The 21168-nt window shown below is 37.8% G+C and overlaps 1 protein-coding gene across 1 annotated transcript in view; it reads left to right on the top strand.

The window, feature by feature from the left end:
- Positions 1-54: 54 nt before the first annotated feature.
- PPHLN1 (periphilin 1) overlaps positions 55-21168 on the top strand; it is a 61835-nt gene continuing 40721 nt past the window's right edge. Inside the window, exons 1-5 of the mRNA XM_058023473.1 lie at positions 55-118; positions 4698-4745; positions 5807-5898; positions 9374-9553; positions 9988-10043. Of these exons, the coding sequence (XP_057879456.1) occupies position 4745; positions 5807-5898; positions 9374-9553; positions 9988-10043 (329 nt within the window). The 5' untranslated portion in view covers positions 55-118; positions 4698-4744. The remainder of the gene's footprint in view (positions 119-4697; positions 4746-5806; positions 5899-9373; positions 9554-9987; positions 10044-21168) is intronic.

The raw sequence follows: 21168 nt of genomic DNA, 5'->3' as shown, positions 1-21168 counted from the left end.
CTCCGCGGCGGCGGGCGGGGCTTTCCGCCGACGGCTCGGGAGCGCCGGAAGCGGCGGGGACGTGCGGAGCTGCCGCGGGGCTGCCGCGCAGCGGGAGCGGGAAACGGGGCAGCGGCAGGTGGGTGAGCGGCGGGGCCGAGCCGCGGGCCGGCCGCCTTCCTGCGCGGCACCAGCGGGCCCGGAGCCGCTCCTCTGGCCCGCGGCTGCGGTGGGACGCGCTCGGCTTCTTGCGGGGCGCCCCGGGGCCGCCTTCCTGCCCCCTCTGCGAGCACGTGCTCGGGGTGCGGGGCGCCCGCCCCGGAAGCGGAGCCTCGAGGGACGGCCCGGGGAGCGCGTCCGTCCCTCCCGCGCCGGAGCGGCCCCAGCGCTGCGGACCCCCCGCGCCCGCGGGTGCGCTCGGACGCGGCGGCGGGACCAGCCCAGGGCAGGACGGCCTCCTGTGGGCAGCGGCTGCTGGGCCAGCGCCCGAGGTGGCTCGTGTGCCTCATCATTTAATCCTCTTTGAAACCCATATGGGACAGGGGACTCTGATTCACGCTTTAATTTGTATATTTGTTTTGAAGGGAAGGCTCGTCCTCCTTGTACACACATCTGAGCGTAATTTTAAGCAATCATTCGTAGCGAGTGTATGGAGGCTACATAAATCTCATTGTAAACGCTTTCATTGATGTGTGTGGTGGGTGTGTTGGTGCAGGATCTATGTCCTTATTGAGGGATAAGTAAGACATGAGTGTGTAACCCCGGTCATTTCCCAATAAGTACTAGAATAAGTCTTTCAGAATAAATCTGTGTGATTAGTTTAACAATAGGGTATTCTGTTGTTGAACTAATATTTTAAATCCTTACTAGTATTTAAGCATCTGAAGTCTACTCTTCATGGTACTTTATTCTCACTCATACTCCTTAAGTAGGCTCTTTCCCCTCCATGAGGGTTTTCAAGGATAGTCTATAAATTCTTTATCTGTGACTTCAAGGGAGCAAAGGCAGAAGTAACAAAAAGATGTGGGAACCCGCACAACCAGTGAGGACAGTTTGATGCAGTGGTTTGCCCTATGTGAAGTGCTATGGGTTGGTTGTTACTTTCAAGAGTAGTTTTTGAGAACATTGTGGTTTTGACTGGTTATGGCATCAATATGGAAAGTTGCCATATTTTGTTGTCAGGATGGAAAGCCACGGGAGCAGTGGTGGTCCGTGCAGTTGTTTGCAGTGACATTGCTGGTGGAGCAGCTACATCAGAGCCTCGTAGAATATGCTTTTCATGGCACTGGCACTGATGATGGGCAGGTCAGTAACTGCAGGTGATCAGGCAAAGATAAGTGCTGATAGATCAGTCATTCTATTACTATAACCCCCAATGCATTGCTTCCATTGCCCTTGTCCCAGTGACATAATGAGGTAGTAAGGAAGTGCAACTGGTGGGATTGTAAATCCTCATTGGAATGCTGCTGCTGTTATTATATTCAGTTTATGCATGCTGTTTTAAGTAAAAATCATTGTGAATGGGTTGAGAAAGGTTGGAAGAGAACCTCTTGGTATCTAGGTGAATATCCCTGGACTTGTTGCAGTCATACTTCTAAATGCTTTTGAAACTCTTACAGCCTAATATTTGCTATTAGGCAGAGACAGATTGTTTTTGAATCTCTGGTTTTTCTCAGTGCCTCTCTCATGTTATTTTATTTCCTGGTGTTTCCCTCTGCTCTCACACTTGTGCTTTTTAACTTTTTCAGTAGGACTGTGCCTATTCAGCATGTTTTACCTGTCCCAAGTACAAGGGGAAGATGAGAAAGTAACTTTTCTCCCCCAAACCCATTTTTATCTGCCTTGCCTTCTGTCTAGGTAAGAAATAGTGGCTTATCTTTGAGTCTAATTGTTGGGAGATACAACAATATTTTCTGTCTTTATATCCTCACAGCAGGAATCATTCCAAGTTTTATAGTGCTGTTGCTAATAAGTTACATCTCTCCTACATCTTGTACAAAAGCGTTTGGGCTTTTTTGAGAGCTTTCCAAAGCAGAAATGATAGACAAAATTGGCTCACATTTGTCAGTCTCTGCTGTTTATCAAAGTAACATTATAAAACCAGATATATGCCAGTGGCATGGGAGGCACTCCAGCTGCCTGTCTCTGCATCTGTTTTGTTCACGTATGGCAAGATGTAGCCATCTGGATTAGGAGGCTGTATGTGTTGAAAACAAAAATGTAGATTCTGCAGAAGGATGATAGCACACGCTAGAAAATTAAAAATCCTGGAGAAGCAGATACTTGTAGCCTTGATGAAAATTGATGTCTCAAGTAAGTGTAAGCAGACAAGAATTGTGTACCGATGTTCCAAAGTACTGGAGTGCTTTTGCAAATGCATCAGGAGGGTGCAAAAAATCTGAAGAGAGAGACCTGTGTAGTCTGCCTGATGAAAAAACCTATATTAGCATAGAGCAAAACATGGTGCTAATTGGAGTAAAGCCATTTTTGGTGGCTGGCTACAGTAGAGCAGCTTGTGATGTGTTCATAGAATGACCTCTGCACTTACAGAATGTGTTTATTTGAGAGAAGATACTGCTTTAGGTAAAATAGTCACCTCTGATCAAAACCAGAAAGAGATTGTTTTAGTTAATATGGCAAGTGATTATATATCATAATATTCAGCATCAACTGTTTTGTTTTTTTTTTTGTTGTTGTATATGCTAATAGAAGATAGTTAATCAGGATGAGTTATGGTGTTTGGCGTGAAACAAAACCAGGTTTCTCTCATTCTTTGTTTTACAGCAACTTTGTGCCTACTGAGAGAACAGATGAATCTCAATACAGCATAATAAATTTGAGATTTGAGCTCTTGAGTCCTTGTTAATGGAATTTGCTGATGTTGATGCTAAGAGTTTAAACTGTCCGTGGTTGTTATGAAAGCTGTGTTAGGTCACATCAGTTAAGAAATTGAGTGTTTTCTTTTTCTATTGAAACAGATAAAAGGTGCTTAAGATGCTAGGAATTGCATTTTCTTCCCTTCAAGCATTTTTTTCTTTTGGTATTTCCAAATAGATCCTTATTTTATCTCGTTGTTCTAAGATTTGTCAGTTAAATTGGTCTTCTCCTTGTTTACTTTAGCAGCATTTTAAGCAATGTACTTGATGGTTGATTCTGCCTGATTAACTTTCTTCATTCCATACCTCTAAATGCAGATGAGTTTTTTGTTTCACCTGCATAGTTGCTTGTTATCTAGTGTATATTTTTTGTCAGTCTGTTGACTTTTGTGATAGTGTAGCTCTACCTTTTTCCAGCTTGTGTTTTTGTTGAAATACTGGTCTTAATTCTTGCTCATTTCAGTGAGGTCTGGCAGTGATAAAAAAAAGGGGAGTGTTTTTATCAGCTTGATTCCTGATAAAATAATGGGGTGTGTATGAGAGAGTTGGTGCCAGTGATGTGTGTTGGGATGTTGCAGGTGGTTTGACTGACAAAGCAGCATGAGGTGTAAGTCTGCCCTCAGCTTCAGTAGCATTTTTCTGAGATAGGTTGCTTTTTGAACATTATGTTAACAGTTTCAATAACTTCTGCAGGCAAAAGGACAGGGTCATTACTGTATTTATCCAAATGGAAAAAAAAAAAAAAAAGCAGCCTGCTTGAAAACCTCACCTGAATTCAGCTCCTGGTATTTTGCTGTTTGCCTAAAAAACTGAGGGTTGCCATCAAGTACCTAAATCTCTGTTGGTGTGAGAAGTGGGTGGGCTGTGGATGAGCAGGGGGGAGTGGTGTGAGCACTTGAGGTGCTTCCCAGCTGTGGTGAGTGCAGACAGAAGGAATGGCCCACCCTGGGCAGGGCCTGGGCATGAGGGACCAGCAGTGAAGTGTTTTAGGTGATGCCTTTTCAGCATCGTGATTTTGCCTTGCCATAGCTAATTCTGCCCCTCCTGTACACAACACCAAGAAATGTTCAAGTACTGTTCTGGGCACAAAGAAAAGAGGATGGTGGGGACAGCTAAGAGCACATAGAGCATCCTCCTGGTAATGTGGGAAGGAGGGCATGGGGTTGGCCTAAGAGCTGTTCATGCACATACAGCCCCGGTGTGCATTTTTAAGGCTCTAGAAAAGGTCGGTGAAGTACAAGATAAAGAAAAGTTGAGGCAGGTACTGTGAAAGTGCCAGGAAGGTGCTTCAGATAATGCAGCTGACCATCCAATGCAGCAGTATGAGCAGTGGTTTCAGAATTAGTAACTCTTACGTGGAGCTTACTGGAGAGGGCAGGGACCGTGGATCCTCTCGCTTTTGTCCTTACCAAAACTTGGATCAGCTGGTTGGTTTAGTCAGCTTTTGATTTATAACCTGTAGCTACATCAGAATAGTTCTGTGTCTTGGTTGTAGAACAAACTTAAGGTCAAGATTGTTATAAAATGGGACTATAATTTTAAGAAGATAATCTGTTTTGTTTGAACCAATGCTAGGGTTCAATCTCTGAACATAGATGCATCTTGTAGTTGAGTAAAGAACTTCATCATTCATTCTCTTTTACCAAAAGAAAAAAGATCAAGCTTTTAATTAACTTCTCATCACATGCAACTGAATCTTATTTTTCTTTACAAAGACAGATCACAGGGTACAGGCAGTTAAAACATTTAGATTGCACCTGTCTGGTTTACTTAACAGAAAAAAATATACTTATGATGAATATATTTGTATTTTTTGCTAACCTCAGTTTCTTTTTTTTGTAGGTAGGTGAATGGATCTTCAGAAGCAGAATTGCTAAAACTGGCAGAGAAGTAAGTATGTGAGTGTTGTTATATTTTGCAAAAGTGTGTATCAGAATTAGTGCTACCTCTCTTTACAGTTTATTAATTCTTTTATGTTGATTCTTAGCATCTGTACTAATCAATAATTTTATATAGCCTCAAAGTCTATTTCCAGTAAAGTGTTTTTATGTTGTGCAAGTAGGTAACAGTATGTATTTCTCCTTCTGAATGTGACCTGCTGTTACTTTTCTGTATTGACTGTTTTTAACAGCTAGAGCTACTACTGTGAAGGGAAGGTTTGAAACATATAATTCTAGCAGTTGCATATCTACTTTCAGTGTTGTATAGTAGATAATTTGTCACCTTTATAATCAGCAGAAAGGTTTGAACTCCTCAAGTCTGTGTTGTTTAGCACAGCATGAGTAGAATCTCTTAGGACGATGGTTTATTTCCACCTGTCTTTAATGGCTAACTCTGCTTCCAAAGTCCCTTTCCTCTGAAAAGAGGTTTTTTTTTGTTCTGCTGGCTCTCAATTTAAAACAGGAAGTATCTTCATGTGAAGAATGTATTGTATGCCTGTAATCAAAATATGGGGCTTTGTACTAAGAAGTTATGTGCTACATTTTGATCTCTTTCCAGACAGTTGAGTTGATGAAATAATTCTAAGTTATTATATTTTATTAAAAAGTAGAAATTATTTAATCTAATAAATAGATGTTGAATTACTTTTAAAGAAGTTCCATTCTATATTTTTAACAGAACACTATTAAAATTGCTGTAAGGTATATGTGTGTGCATTTGTCTGTACATCTAGTACTTGCAATTTGCATATATTTCAATAGAGTGGTTTATAGTATCTCCAAGTCCTGTAATTTTACAGGATTTCCAGTTCCATGTTCTTGCCCATACTGCAAATTATTTTTGCTCCAATACATTACATACTTTCTATATTTTAAAGGGCTAATAATAAGAACTTGTGCATAATACATTGTATTGGGAGAAATCCTGGAACCTTTATTTTTCTGCTCCCTGTCCTTTTGTCTATTCATAATGGGTCTGGTTTTCACTAATTGTATTTTCATTGTCTCAAGTGGCCTATAGAAGAGATGAAATGTGGTCCGAAGGGCGATACGACTATGAAAGAGTTCCAAGAGAACGTCTCCCTCCTAGGATTCATGGTGATGTAAGTGTGCAGTAAGCATTGTGTCTGCAGCATTATAACATTATACTGTACCTTTATACAATGACCTGTACCATAGGGGATGGATTTATGTACCTGTGTAAGCTCCAGGTATATCCCAAGTTCATTTTTTCCCCTGTTCCTTGAAGTCAGCAGTTTGGCACATGCATCTGCACAAAACTAATAGGCTGCCTACTGAATTAAGTATTAGTTTTTTTTTAATTTTTCAGATCTGTTGGAACTGTTTTAGAATATTTGTATTTTGGTGTAATTCTTCGTGTTATTAAGCACAGGATTTTTAATAACTTCTGGGGAACAAGAGGCCATACTAATGTTATATTTTTCCATAGTCTTTTTGTGGAGGGATAGAATGTAAGAGAATGGTGCAGAAGGCAGTCTCACACCTGAGGAGTTGCAGCTGCACCAATCACCAGAGATTAGGAGCAGGCCTGCCCTTAATAGGCCACAGCTGTGTCCAGTAAGAAGATGAGTGCTACAGAAGGGTTAGCTGGTTGAAGAGAGAGTTGGAATTGGTTGGTTATGTTGTAAGGGGAGTTGGAGTTTGTTGGTTGTGCTGTGAAGAAGGAGTCAGTGCTGTGAGGAGCTGCACATGAGGAATCACCGAGAAGGTATGGGAGCTTCACAATAAGATGACAACATTTTTTTTATGTCAATGTTTAAGTAACTTGACGTGGTAAAGGAACTTGTTTCATGATTGTTCTTGTCACCAACAAAGTTTCTTTATAATGTTTAAAGTACAGAAGATGTTTTTAACAAGTGTTGAAAGTACATCTTTGCTAAAATTGTGCTTTGGAGTCCTGTAAAGGAAACACTTTACAAGAACAGTGGCAACAGAAATCTGCTTTGTAGAAACAGTCTTTTGTGGTGTGTTATGTACGTATGTATGGTATGCTTGTAAAAGCAAATGCAGAAGCTGTGCTATAGAATAAGTTCAGAATGCTTTTAGGAATTCTCTGTTCCACAGAGTTGGGCCATTTTTTTCCCTCCCTTGTCTGAAGTCTCCAATAAATAAATAAAACAGGTTGTAGCTTTGTCTTTGGAGGTATTACACCGTAAATAGAATTTTAAGAATACTTTCTGATATTTCTATTTGCATCCTTTGTAGTGTGCTTTTGACAAAATTAAATTTCAGGTGCCAGTTCCTCTTATCTGACTTCCCTTTTACTTATGGCAAATGTTGAAATAATACCATAGCTGATTTAGTGCATCTTCTGGGTTCCCTCTGTTTTGTTTTCAGCTTGTCTCTTTGGAGACTTTTGGTTACTCTATGTAACTAATTACACAGGCTTCTCTATTTGGTAGTGTATTAGTGGTTGTCTGTTCTGTGACATTTTTGTTACTGTGACAGGCAACAGTAGCATTTTTCATTTTCAGCAAGCTGGAAATCACGTTGATTTCCACAGGGTGTTTAGCTACCTCTTTCTCCAAAATGCTTATCAAGAATAGGACAAAAGGAAAGACAGAATGTATTTTCACACATGTTTTTTCAGTTTGACAATTCATGGCAAATTTAACCATTGCATCACTGACATTTCTAAATTCCTGTAATCTTTCAGGCTGTCCAGGGAGCAATGTGTGGTCAGGCATTATGAAAATTTATAGTCTAAAAGATTTGCATTTTGATGCAAGTGTTTACTAGGTAGTTCAATGCTAGCTTTATATTACATATGTTTGGAACTGGGCTTGAAGGCAGTAGCAGAGTACACTCATCACAATGAATATTACCCATCTGTACCCAAACAACACCCCCAGTAGCTGGGCTAACCAAGATATGTGTCTCTCTGCCATACTGAAAGATGGATATGGAGTTCTTTCTCATACAGCTCTGCAGATTCAAGATAGTTGGAAGGTACTTTCTGTCCTTGTAAGCCCGTGCTATTGTATTTGTGTCCACATGTAGAAGTCTGACTTAATTTTGATTAGGCAAGTGAAATGGAATTAATTTGTTCAATCTGTTAATATGCTTAGAGTTTGCTGCTAGGTTAGTATGTTGGAAATAAGATGTGCCAATGATACAGAATGAAGTATCTTTTTTTTTTTGAAGAAATTGAGAGATGTGTCCTCATCTAAACTGAGTTCTAATTGTGTATCAAGTATAGATTGTAGTAAAAAACACAGTTACTGTTAAAGAACGGGAAATTGCAAGCACTTGACATAATTGTGCCAGTAGGATATTCATGGAGTTTTCATGTAGCTGTTCTTCTATGTGCCAGGATAGTTGTGTAGTGAGGTCTTCTGGGTGAGCTTAAAGCAAGGAGCAGTTTTAAGCTGCACAGAAGATCTTTGTAAGACACCAAACTAAAAAAAATAATTACATGTGGAGGATGTTCGATGAGGTAAGAGTAGATCAAACATTATGACTGTGTATATAGTCTCCACTTTGCACCTGTATGGCTGGCTTTAAACTGCCCTCCAGTCTGTTTGTTGTGTTTGTTGGGTGCTCTCTGAAATCAGAACTTTTTTTTTCTGCATGACAATATTTAGCAGTTTGTGAATACAATGTATTTTTCTGCAAAAACTATCCGAAACTATTAGATTCTGACTTCTTACTGTTAAAAAAAATAGCTTGAGTGTCTTCCCCCCCCACCCCTGCCAAATCCAAATTGTACATGCTAACTCAAGTGTCTGCATTAGTAGCTTTTGTTTAAGGCCCGTTAAAAAAACTTTTTGCTAAAGGAAGAAGATTTAAAATACAAAATCTTGCATTCATGTTTTCATTCGCTTTTTATTTGCAGTTATATTATATAAAACTTAGTTCTAGTAAGATTAAATTTGTATCTTTTGCAGCTGTGCAATTTGTACCTAATAAACAAAGAATTTCTTTAGTTGACAAATAGTATATGACATGCTATTTGAAGGAAATAAATTTGTGTTCTAAAAAATCTGCTTGAAATTTGCACTAAAAGAAAAACCAAGAGTGTTAAAATTCTGTCACTTGAATCTTCAGAGGACCTACTGCATTGTGTTCAGTGTGTGTTTATCTATTCAGGTTATTAAGCAAGATCTATCTTAAATACAGTCTCTGCAGTATGGAGGATGTTATGGACATAAGGAAAATTGTTAGTGTTTTCAAATGACTGTTATTTTTTTGTAGACATTACAGGTGCAACTTTCTTTGTTGCATTCTAAAAATAATGGAGAAGTCTGAGGGATACATGTAGCTAACCAATGCTCAGAAAGTAGCTAATGCTACTGCTTATAAACTTTCAAAAGACAAGCCATGTTTAAAATTTTCTCTCTATATGTAATGCCTAAGGATTGAATAGGAGTAGTGTCCAGTTAGATTTAATCAGTTATTCCACTGTCAGACTGGCATGATTTTTAATGTTTGCTGTTTCCCTGTGCAATTTTCTCTTTTAAGTCCCATATTTAGAAATAACTTAGTTCTACATTTGTTTGTGCGTTACGGATTTTCAGCTGTTAAAAGCAATGTGATTTTGTTTGTTTTGTGGTTTAGGGTGATTACCACAGAATAGTGAACATTGTGCCCAAGAAGCCAGGCCTGCTGGAGAGACCTGGGGACGGGAGTTACGGTCGCTACGACGATTACGGTCACGCTGAGTACAGAGACTACAACACGGGCCGCAGTTTCGCCCACGACCGAAGGAGTGGCCCTCCACACCGAGGTGTACGTAAGGTGATTCTTCTCTCATGTTTATTTTCCCATTAAGGCTTGAGTAGTAGGTAATTAAAATGCTGGAAAGGTCATTATTGTTGCCCCCCTGCAACCCAGCCGTTTGAAATTCTGTAATTTCAGGGTGTTGATGGTAATTTATAGTTTGAAGATGAAGGACTTCTTGAAGACAGAGCATGTATATGTGCTTTGGAAACTTCTGTAGTTTGTGTTTTTTATAGCATTGCAAAGTTGCTCTCTTCAATATTGACACAGGAAAAAATAAAAAGTAAATGGATACACTGAATAAATTGAGAAGATATTTATTGCAAGGAGTAATAATTTTTTTAACTCATTAAATGCTTTGGTTTTGCAATAATTAAGTACCATTTGGCAATTAATTGTACTTGACATATGAGATACATGTCATGCAGTTGTTTTGCCTGTATGTTTTGCAGGATGAATCAGGATACAGATGGTCAAGGGATGATCACTCTACAAGACCTGAATACAGGTATTTTTTGATTCTAGTAGTGCCATCCACAGGCTGCAAATATTTAGGGCATTTTACTTGGTCACCAAAACAGCTGATAGAGCAGACCAGTGAAATAACAGGGAAAGGACATCTGTTGAAGTAAAAGACAATAGTGGAAAAATGGGTTTTAGTTTTATTGTTTGAAATAGAAATTGAAGAAATTATATGACAGGAAAGTCTATAGTTTAATAAGGATAGGAGGCATCATGATAACATCATTAGGATGGTAACCTGTAAGTGTAAGTAATTTAATGCATCTCTGATGAGTCACACTTCTTACATGATTTCAGAGAATTCTTTGTTCTATTATTTGATTCTGCAGCTGCAGTACATTGGGGCTACAGTATAATGATGCCTGTGCCATTTTAAAGGTTGGTAGGATAGATAATAGGATTATGAAGTTCACCACAGCTTTCTTCTGTGCTCCCTGTTTTCTCAGCTGAACTGATGAATATATATTTCCATCATATGTAATGTTAATTTCTATGAACCCTCCTTAGTCTGTACCTCAGGTTCCCATTTATGGAATCTAAGGACTAGTAGTAAATCATAGGGCTGTAATGTACATATGCCTGCCGTGATGTTTGATATGGTTTTTTTTGAATTAGCAAAATAAAGTGCACAGGATAGTGTTACACTCAACATTTATCGACAAGGATGAAAGTCACCTTAAATACTAGGACAAGAATTGATTGTTAGTATAGGTGAAATATTAGCAGTCTGATCTAAGAATGTCATCTGATGGCTGTGCTTTTATATGCCACATCCTGCATTTCCACTTCTTGAGATGTCTATTATACCAGCTTGTATTTGTGGATATTGCATCATGGTGTTAGTCATAATATCATAGAATAACTCCTTATTACAACATATATTTAAAACTATGGGTATACCATACAAAGATCAACAGAAGTAAACCAAATTAGCCAGAGATACCTGACCAGTTGGAAAAATTGCTGTTAAACCAGCAGCAAGTTAAAAAAGAAAAAGACTGCAAGCAGGTCAGAAAAAGTTCAGACAGGGCAAGCCTTAGATTTGTGATGTTGTAAACTCAGTATGATACTGTTAATAGCAATATCCATATAGGGACACACAGTTGCAGTAGATATCTATTCCATTGAATAGGATGATTTAGACATAGCATGGATGGATTATTCTAATCTCACCATAAAGGAAATCCCTCATATATCACAAGGGTCTTGGTGCAATAGACTTCTTTCAGAATTGCATTCTTGGGGCTAGAAGCAAAGGTTTGGAACAGGAATGCTTAATAAAAATTTGTGTAAAAGTTTATCCATCTTTTCCTCTCAAGTTAGAAGAATCAGGGTTGTTTAAAGCTGAGGAAAAACACCAGAAAGGCTGAGAAGACTGAGTTAGTGTCAGGCAATTTATTGTACACAGAACAAGAGTGGCACCCAGTGGTCAAAAAGTTTGTCTTAAATGCATCCTGATTTCTTCCTTTCAAAATACGGTTAAAAAAAGTGAGGTTAAAATGTCAGCTCATTTTGTTGAAGGCTTTATTAGTGTGTTTTGTGGTATATGGTAGTCCCATCTGAATATGTATTATATACTTTAGATCATAGAGCTGTTACGCAACTGCAATAATGCTATGGAAGAACTTCATAAAGATCCATGGTTCGAATATATTTGGAGTTGAATGAAATCCTACTGATTCAGTATATAAATATAGCAAATAATCTTGAAAGTGAAGTCTTGTGATCAGACTGCAAAACATTTGTAGTGTTCCATGTTTGTAATAAACTTAATTGCGATTCTTTGCATATTGACCACCATTGAGCAATGTAGTGGATCTCAAGGAGGAAATCAAAGTACATTTCATGGTGTATGTTGTCTCCTGTGGTGAAAGTACTAATTACTTTCTATTTCAAAGACATTTGTTCCACAAAATATGGCTTTAAAAAAGTTATTTTGTGCAAAAATGCCTTATCTTTGGATATGCCTAAAGTTATTTTAGTTAAGTTCTTTGGAGTACACATAATTCTTTCTTTTTTTGAGGAGATAGGAGGAGTTTTAAGATGATTTTAACCAGAAGGATTTTTTAAAAAAATTGCATTGAGCATGACTAAAGCATAGTTAGGAGCTAGACAGTCAGAAGTCTTGTATTTAATGGGTTTTCATAGTTAGTACAGTGACTTTAAATTCTTAAAAATAATAGCTCATTTATTGACTGAAATAATAGCTTTCTTTTTTATTTTCAAAATCGCAATCAGCTGGAAGAAGTAGTTGTCAATATGATTGCATTTCCTTTTGAGTATTCATCATTCACATGTTCCTGTTTTGGTTTTTGAAAACCTACCTGTCAAAAGGTACCTTCTCATCTCTTACCCTTTGTATTTTTCTTCCCCCAGTCTTGATTTAGAGAGCTGAAAAACATTAATTGGGATTCTCCTGAAGTAAAATGCTGCTTATCTGCAATATCAAATGTCCTTAAGTGAGTCCTGTGTGCAGTTTTGAGCACCACAATGTGAGAAAAATATTGATCTATTAGAAAGTGTCCAAAGGAGGGTAACAAAGATCATGAAGGGCTTTGAGGAGAAGCATTATGTGGGGCAGCTGAGGTCACTTGGTCTGTTCAGCCTGGGGAAGAGGAGACTCAGAGGGAGACCTCACTGCAGTTACAGCTTCCTCGAGAGAAGAGGGGCAGGCACTGATCTCTGCTCTGTGGTGATGAGGGACAGCACTTGAGGGAATGGCCTGAAGCTGAGTCAGGGTAGGTTTGTGTTGGATATCAGGAAAAGGTTTCTCACCCAGAAGGTGCTTGTGCCCTGGAACAGGCTCCCCAGGGAAGTGGTCACAGCACCAGCCTGACAGAGTGCAAGTGTTGGACAGTGCTGTCAGGCACCATAGTGTGGCTCTTGGGGATGTCTTGTACAGGACCAGGAGTTGGTCTTTAGTGATCCTTGTGGGTCCCTTCCAACTCCTTATGTTCTATTATTCTCTAATTCTCTTTGCTGTTGAAGAAACCAGCAGTTAGGGATTTTTTTCTATTTTTTTCCTATTGTTTCCTCAGTGGTATTTTGTTGGGGTTTTTGTAAGCTTCTTGTCTTTTTCTTAAAAGTAGGACATGCTTGCTTACTTAGCATTTGTAGAGCTGTGACTTCAGCTGTGATGTGTCTAATGACCAGCAGCAGTTCTCCATGAGTGAGAACAGGATTGCAGAGGTTCTAGCACTTGGTCTACTTCTTTTTTTTCTTGCCTTCCTCCTTACAGGGTTATGCTCCAGTTTCCAAGCAGCTGTCATTCACATGGTAGACATTATCATGTCTTATCACTGAGTGGAGCATTACTATTCCTTCCACATGCTTTCTGAGGGTTGTTAGCCCTGTTTTATGCTATGTTTAGTGAACAGCTGTCATCCTGACCATGACTTTTTTTTTTATGGTGAAGATACACATTTTATATGTGAAAAATAAAGGAATTCAGAGGGTGTGCGGGGCATAGATTTCAAACTGAGTTCTCAGCTCTTTCTCTCCTGTTGTCACCTAAGGAATTCTGAACTCCTGAAACTGATGTGAATTTTGTTTTAGCTTGATTTCAAGTGCCTTTTGGTTCAAGTGTGGTTGGCACATACAAAGAATTGTACATCATAGTTTGGAGGAAACATTCTGCACACATTAATGTTTTGGTTGCTGATGCTGTGAGAATTGTGAGACTTAGCAATTCAAAGGAGTAGAGATCAATTAAGATGTGACTTCTTTGTACATTTATCTTCTACTGATGTTGATAATTTCTGGAGCTGTGTTACTGCTTGTCTTCAGTGATATATTGGGCTAATTTATGCAAAGCACTCATGCATGTCAGATTTTTTTAAAAGTTGTAGGGAACCATGCTGTTATATGTTGAAGGATATTTTGCAGTACTTCCCTATGGGCCTCATGGCAATGGATTTTGCATACAAGTTCATTTTTATAAGGTCAGATGAACTTTTCAGTGTGAAATGCTTTGGAAGATTGTTAGCTGCTGTTCACTTTAGTCATGCCAAATTTTAATCCTTTTGAGTGCACAGAGCATTACATCATTTTTTTTTTACCAACCAAACTGAGTTTACAATATGTGAAATATACGAAACTTGGCAAGTTAAGATGGGTAAGACTCATCTTCAAAGAGAAATTACAAAATGACGCACTTGTAAATCCCAGCTACACATGCATTAAATTTGATCCTTAGAATTATCTGAGGCCCAGATTTTTGTAAAATAAGGGTTGCCATATTTGTGGAGTAAGTGAAAAAATAGACTCCTGAGAAGCGGCTTATATAGGACATTTTAATATCCCCTCTTCAGCTGTAAATGTGAATAATTTTTCCTTTGCTAATGGAGGAAACGTGTTGCTACTATGTGTGTTGTTTTGTTTATTTCAGGTTAGATTTTTCTCCCATGTTCTAAGTGAAATTAGGAAGTATTTTAGTAGTCTAGTCTTTAATTCTAGTGCATTTGTCCATCAAAAACAGATTTGCTTATTTCCTGGAGTGCTTAGGAAATACTTTGTAATAGATGGAAATACTGAAGTAATTTTGGTGCTACAAATGAGAAAACTGTCTAGCAAAATATAGAAACTTAATTGTAAACAGTTTGTGGTCTGTGAACAGTTGAGATTCATCAGTCAGTTTTATGTTTTGTTTTGGAAGTGTTCTAAATCAATGGCTTATTGTCTTTTATTTGAAAAAAAAAAAAAGTGGTTTTCTGAACATTAAACTTGCAATTACCACTTTAGGGAGATAAGGTATAATATATCTTGGGTTTTCTAGATGCATGCACCTTCACAGTGAGAATGGGTTTACTGCAGGCTATGGAGTAAATTGGTTGCAAAATGGGGGATAGAAGCTCTGCAATCTTGGCTTTTTGATCTCTGCTTGAACTACCCTTGCATTGAGTGATTAACCCCTTGTCAGTGCACCAAGTGGTGACAGGAGGTTGCAGAGTTGTGGTCTGAAGATCGTACATTGAGGAGAAAATTGTACTTTGGTAAGAATGGTTATTTTAAATGAAGACCTTTGATGAGAGAGTCTCCAGATGGAAGTTAAGGGTCACTGACTCTTCTCTGAGTAAAGCAGCATTTAATTTTGAGAGTCCAGATGTGTCATAGGCTGAGCCAGTTATCATTATATTATCACTATGCAGTCACCTTTGAGTTAGAGGAGGCAGTTATTTCTTGGGGTTTTTTCTCCTCCCTCTGTGTTTTCTTAAATTAATGAAATAGTGAACATGTTTAAATAATATACTGCTTTAAAATATTATACTATATTGGGGGAGGCCTTTAGGCTTTGGATTTAAACTTTCTTGTAATGTAAACTGATCTGTATCTTGCTTATAGAAGATAAACTTAGCCAAAGGGATTTATGAGATGGTGCTATAAATGTACATAAGTCTGCTGTTTCGTTGTAATGTTTGACAGCTCTTAAGGGGCACCGTACAAGAACCTCATTCTTTATTAAAAAACATGTGTGGAGGGACATAAATATGGCAGTCACCCAAAGAAAATGGTCTTGCTTTTGACAGAGATTGATAAGCAGAGTTGTAATCATACTCATTAGCACATGCCTTTTTCTTTTAATAAATAAATATAATCTCTGCCAGAACATTGAACCTCTCAGGTATTCACATGGCTGAGTAGAGTAGCTTGTTTATTCATATACAAAATTAGAGTTTCCTTATAATAGATCATTGTAGTAGATTCGTTATACCTGTCTGCAACTCCAGGCAAGAACTTGTCTGTTGAAATCTTTTGCTCAGAAAACCCATTGTGTTAAGCTGCTAGCTAAATTAGTTTATCTTGGCTTATGATATTTTGGAGGGTGGAGGGGGAAAATTAGAACCGTTTGGAACAAGATAATAGGTAATATACAACTTGAAAGTTGATTCTGGTTTACACTAAATATTTAATGACTTCATATTCAGTTCATGTTTTATGCAGCAGTCTTACTGATTCAGTAGTTGCTAAGTTGCTAGTTCTTTAAGAGCTGTTTTCTGCTCTGCTGGCTGTAGCTCTTTTGTGCTTGGGACAACCAATTTGTTTGCAAACTGAGATTTATGTTCCATAATTTGACTGTCGTTATTCAGTCAGAGTTAAATATATCTGATTGTATGCTTGCAGTAATGGGTTCTGTAGGACTAAGTTTTTATTTTGAGTGGATTTTAAGAACTCAAATCTTCTTGTGCAGATACCACATAGCATTTTAAAAAATGCCCTGTACTGAAGACTGCGTATAATCAAGAGCAGTTCAGAAATGTCCACTGGTGCAGGTCAACTGAAAGTTAAAAAGTTTCAGTTTGGACAAGTTTGGTTTTATTGGTATGCTGAATCTTTCTTCTGTTTAACTTGGAACTCAGAGGCTGTGTGAACACTGCCTGTTTTCTTACTAGGAATTTTATGTCAAACTGAGTTTCTGCTCTGCTCATATGGGCCCTGTGTACATATGTCTAGAATTATTCTGGAAACCTCATTCAAAGCAAGACTGCTGTCATTCCACTTCTGAAATGTTTGTCACTTGAGAATGGGGGGAAAGGAGAGATTAATAGGCAGGGTTTCAACTGTAGAATTTTTTTGCCCCCATCCTATAATGTAAAAATATGGGGAGGAGGTAGAAACTGCTCTTATTTTCAACTGGGATTTTTTATATGTTTTAGCTAATTGTGCGACTAAATTGGAAGGTGAATGTTGCTTTTGCTGGCAAAATATTTGTTATAAATTATTAAAATATAATATTCTTAAAAATTGTTGTTGAATAAGGAATGGCCAGGTAGTAAATTGACTCGTAAGTATTTATTTGACAAAATTGCAGCAAACACACCAAATTTGGTAAAAAAACTCCAGAAGTTCTCATCATGTCAATTCTCAACTGGTATCATGTTTGTTAGACTTGTGTTTGATCCAAAGCTGTGTTACACTTTAAGGGCTTGTGGCCTTTTCTGTGTACAACTTGTTTCCCACTGTAGTTTTTCCAAGGTTTTAAATTGTCATGTCATTTAAATTGTCATGTCATTTAAATTGATGTCTTCATGATATTTTTTCAACAGGGGCTATTGTGTGAGACACCTGTTTACTAGAGGTGGTGATATGTTATGATACACCTCTAAGGAAAAATTCAGTAGTCTGCAAACTCAGTTAAATTTTGTGTTAACATTGATTAATTGTTTAGAACTTAGTCCCACCTTGGGAAAATTATGATTTCCTTCTAATAAATGTTGTTTACATAATGCTAATAAACTGTAAGGAGCTCATCTGTTTACAATGTATGATAGGATAACGTGCCTAAAGATAAGATTATGTACCTTTCCACTGTAAGGTCTTGATTAACATATTTCCTAAAGAAAATCTTTGAAAAGCCATCTCACCTGGTCCAGTCTTACAGCTAGCACTATAGATGGTATCAAAACTAACAGGTTAATGCTGCATTGGGAAATAATGAGGCAAACTCCCATGGGTAGCACTTGATTATTCTGGAAAAGTTTCCTAACTACTTCATTGAAAAACAGCTTGCTTCTGAGACAGTGGGAAGGGAAAGAGAAGGGAGTCTCCCTTCGAGTGCAGACAGCTTCTGTTAAGATGGCACCAAACTAAATCATCTCAGAGCCAGTGAATTGGACTGATGAATGTAGTCATGGCTTTCTCATGTTGAGGTGTATTGTCACAGAGGACTTTGACATAATTTCCCTTAGGAAGGTAAATTCTTGATCATCTGTTAGATTCCAAGGACTTGTTTGCTATGTTTTGAATATACTAAACATTTTAGATTCAATTCCCATTGAGAGAGGGTGGGAACATTAGGATACAGGAGAGGAAAAAGTTTAATGTTCTTGATAATTTAGGCATCTTTTGTTAAGCATTTTGTTTCAAAGAGAAAATTTTTGATGTGTCATTTCCTTGTGTAGGGTGTTATGATCTACATCTGAGGAAAAGTTCATTAATAAAGCAATCCATGATCTCATGCTGTTGGTATTATTTGTAAAAGATGATACTATTTTTGCGTGGTAGCAAATTATTGTCAGTGTTAGTCCTGACATTAGTTCATGATATATATTTGCATAAGCTTAGAGGTTCTTTCCTTTGTAAATGAAGTTGTGTAGAACTTGTCTATGAGCTGACAATAAATGCCTTTGTCCAAGTGAAACTGAATATTGATGTCATTACACACAGCAGGGTTGGGCCAGCCAGTTGAGGGAATGTCTTTTTCTTGTGAGGTCTGACTTTTAATAGTTGCATGTGTTGAATTAAGTCATAACTTATCTAGCCTAGTATGCCTAATTATTTTTGAAAACTATGCCTAATTATTTTTGGAAATTATGCTTGAGAGCATGATTATGAAATTTGGAAGTAAAATAGAAGAAATGTTTTAATGTATTGACTTACAGAATAATAGAATGGTTTGAGTTGGAAGGTACCTTCGAGGTCATCTAGCCAACCCCCTGCAGGAAGCAGGACATCTTCAAGTGGGTCAGGTTACTCAGAGCCCCAACCAGCCTGACCCTGACTGTTTTTCCAGGGATGGGTTATTTGCTCTCTGGGCAACCTGTTCCAGTGCGTCAGCATGCTCATCATAAACATTTTGTGGTGGAGCCTTTCTTCTCCAGGCTGAACGTCACCAACTCTCACACCTTTCGTCACAGATGTGCTCCATCCCACTTGATAGTTGCTGTCCTTTGCACCTGGTCCAGCTGTCCATCCATGTCTTTCCAGGACTTTGGAACTGGGTGCAGTGTACCAAGTGGGATCTCATCAGTGTAAAGTAGATGGGCAAACTAATTCATGTTTCAGTTACTCGACTCAGTATGCATTCTACAGTTGTTATCTTGTTAGAGGCAGTTTTTGAGCATTTTGTTCAAGGATTATCTAAGTAAGGTGAAAGATTACAGAGGAGACTGAAGTGTGAAGCAATTACCTTCTTTAAAATCTTTTTTCAGCTACTATTAATTTATTAATACTTACTAAAACTTGTGTCTGTTAGACAGCATTCTGTTTTAGAACTTATCAATGAATTTACATTCATTACTCACAGCCAGTGTTGCTAGATATGTATGTCTCTTATTTTTAGGGGGAAAAAAAGGAGTATTACTTCTTTGAGGCTTATTGAGTCTAACTTCAGCTGCTCTAGAATTCTGTCAAGGAACCTGTTTTATTTATTGTAAGTAATAAAAAGTCACAAATGCAACAAAGAGACTGATTTTCCTACAGTAAAAGTATATTTCCACAGCAGTTTTAACTATCTATGTGGTTCTTCCTGTCTCCCTGATTCTGTTTCAGGTGTTTGTACATTTCACATAGCTGGTTCTGTGTGCTAGCCCACCACAATGAATTAAATATTTGTCTGCCAGTTTTGTTGTCTGAGAGAAAATATCTATGTCAGCTTAGGCACAGAATGGAAATAGGGATCCAAGGAAGGTTGCAGAGTTTGGGATTGCAGCAGCCCCAGTTTCAATCAGTAGAGCTGTCATAGAGCTCCAAAGTTAACTGATATTAAATCACTGAAATAACTGAAGGCATACAAGAGTTGCAAAAGGATTTTTATTAAAGAATTTACCTAAGCAGCATAGCTTGCCTATATGTTAAATATGTTCAAACAAGTGATATAATATGTAGGAAATGGCCTACAAAAAGAGGCAAGAGATATTAATGTTTATTATGGAGACTGTAATGAAAGTGAAAGTTTATTATGTAAATTGTAATGAAAGTGAAGGGAAAAAGCAAACTGGAAAATAAAAAAGATAAAGCCATATGGCTGAATAATTTATAAGAGGAAATGTCTCTCTTAACTTTCTGATTTTGAACAAACTCTATACCTGACAGGAAGAAATGAGATCACATGAAGAAAAATTCCATTATGTGCAATGGGTTTTTTCTTCATGTATGTATAATGTCATTTATATCGAGAAATCCAGAAGCAGAGGCAGTGGTGTGCTAACTTTACTGAAATTTGCTGTGCAGAAATCCATACCACTATTACAAACAACATGTTGTGGCATATAAACAAGTGAAACCTATTTGACCTAATTGCTTCAAATCTCACTTTGTTTAAGAATAAAAACATAGAAATCTGTGAAGCATTTTTCCCATTTAGAGAAAAATTTAATATTTATTTGATTTATAGATCACATTAAGGGATTTGGAAGTAGGAAAAAGTAAATATAGTAAGGGTATTGTCTATCAGTATCACTGACATAAGGTATTACTGCTTACAAACCTGTTCCACAACTTGCTCTTCCTTTTTATTGATAGTGTTAGAAACTCAGCCCCAAGAGTTGATCAAATCAGCATATCCTTGAAGAACACAACTACTTGTGGTGTTCTTATGCCAGTGAACTAATGGCATTCCTCAGCACACTGATGAAAAGCTTAAGTGCTCTTCCAGCAGCTATTTCATGGTTTCTGGGCTCTTCTATGGAAGGATTTTAAAGATCGCTTTTGGGGAAAAAGTAATAGCTTGCTGAACATAAAATTCACTTATGTCCCTAAAATAAAGTGCAAAAATATTTCTCTCTGGGGCTTAGTGTGTATGTAGGACAAATGCTTGTCTACATTAAATGGTTTGGCACATACTAAGTGTGAGGTAAATTCAAAGCCCTCAAAGATAAGACACTTTTGAGGGATACCAATGTGCTTTGGTACCTCAGGGAAATGTTTTAAAACTCTTTTCTTTGTGCTGGTTTCTGCCTGAGGCAGGACAACAGTAAAAGTGCAAGTATCTACTTAGGAGTCTTTGTCCATTAGAACTTTGTCTAGAAGGTAAAACATTGACCAGTTTCTCTGATCTGTTAGGGCATTAGGAAAAAAAAAAGTATGGAAAGTACCATATTATACTTCCTAGCAATTTTCCAGTTTTTAAGCTTATATTGAGATAGAAGATTTCAATTGTTTCCATTTTGGATTAAGTTTGCTTAGGAATTCGTTTAGTTGCTACTGCATAGAGTCATCAAATGGGAGAGGTTTATGAGCTAGGGCCCTAAGCTAGTTGTTTGAATTTCTTTAAATCTTCTGGGGTGATAGGCTACTCACAGGGCAGTTGTAAATGTTGTAGCTGTTTCTAGACATTGTAATTTGGTCCATCACTTTAAGCAAATACTCCCTCTGGAATGCGAGACCTATGTTTT

Source organism: Melospiza georgiana, chromosome 4, assembly GCF_028018845.1.
Source record: "Melospiza georgiana isolate bMelGeo1 chromosome 4, bMelGeo1.pri, whole genome shotgun sequence".
Taxonomy (NCBI): Eukaryota; Metazoa; Chordata; class Aves; order Passeriformes; family Passerellidae; genus Melospiza; species Melospiza georgiana.
This window is presented reverse-complemented; position numbering and strand designations above follow the sequence as displayed.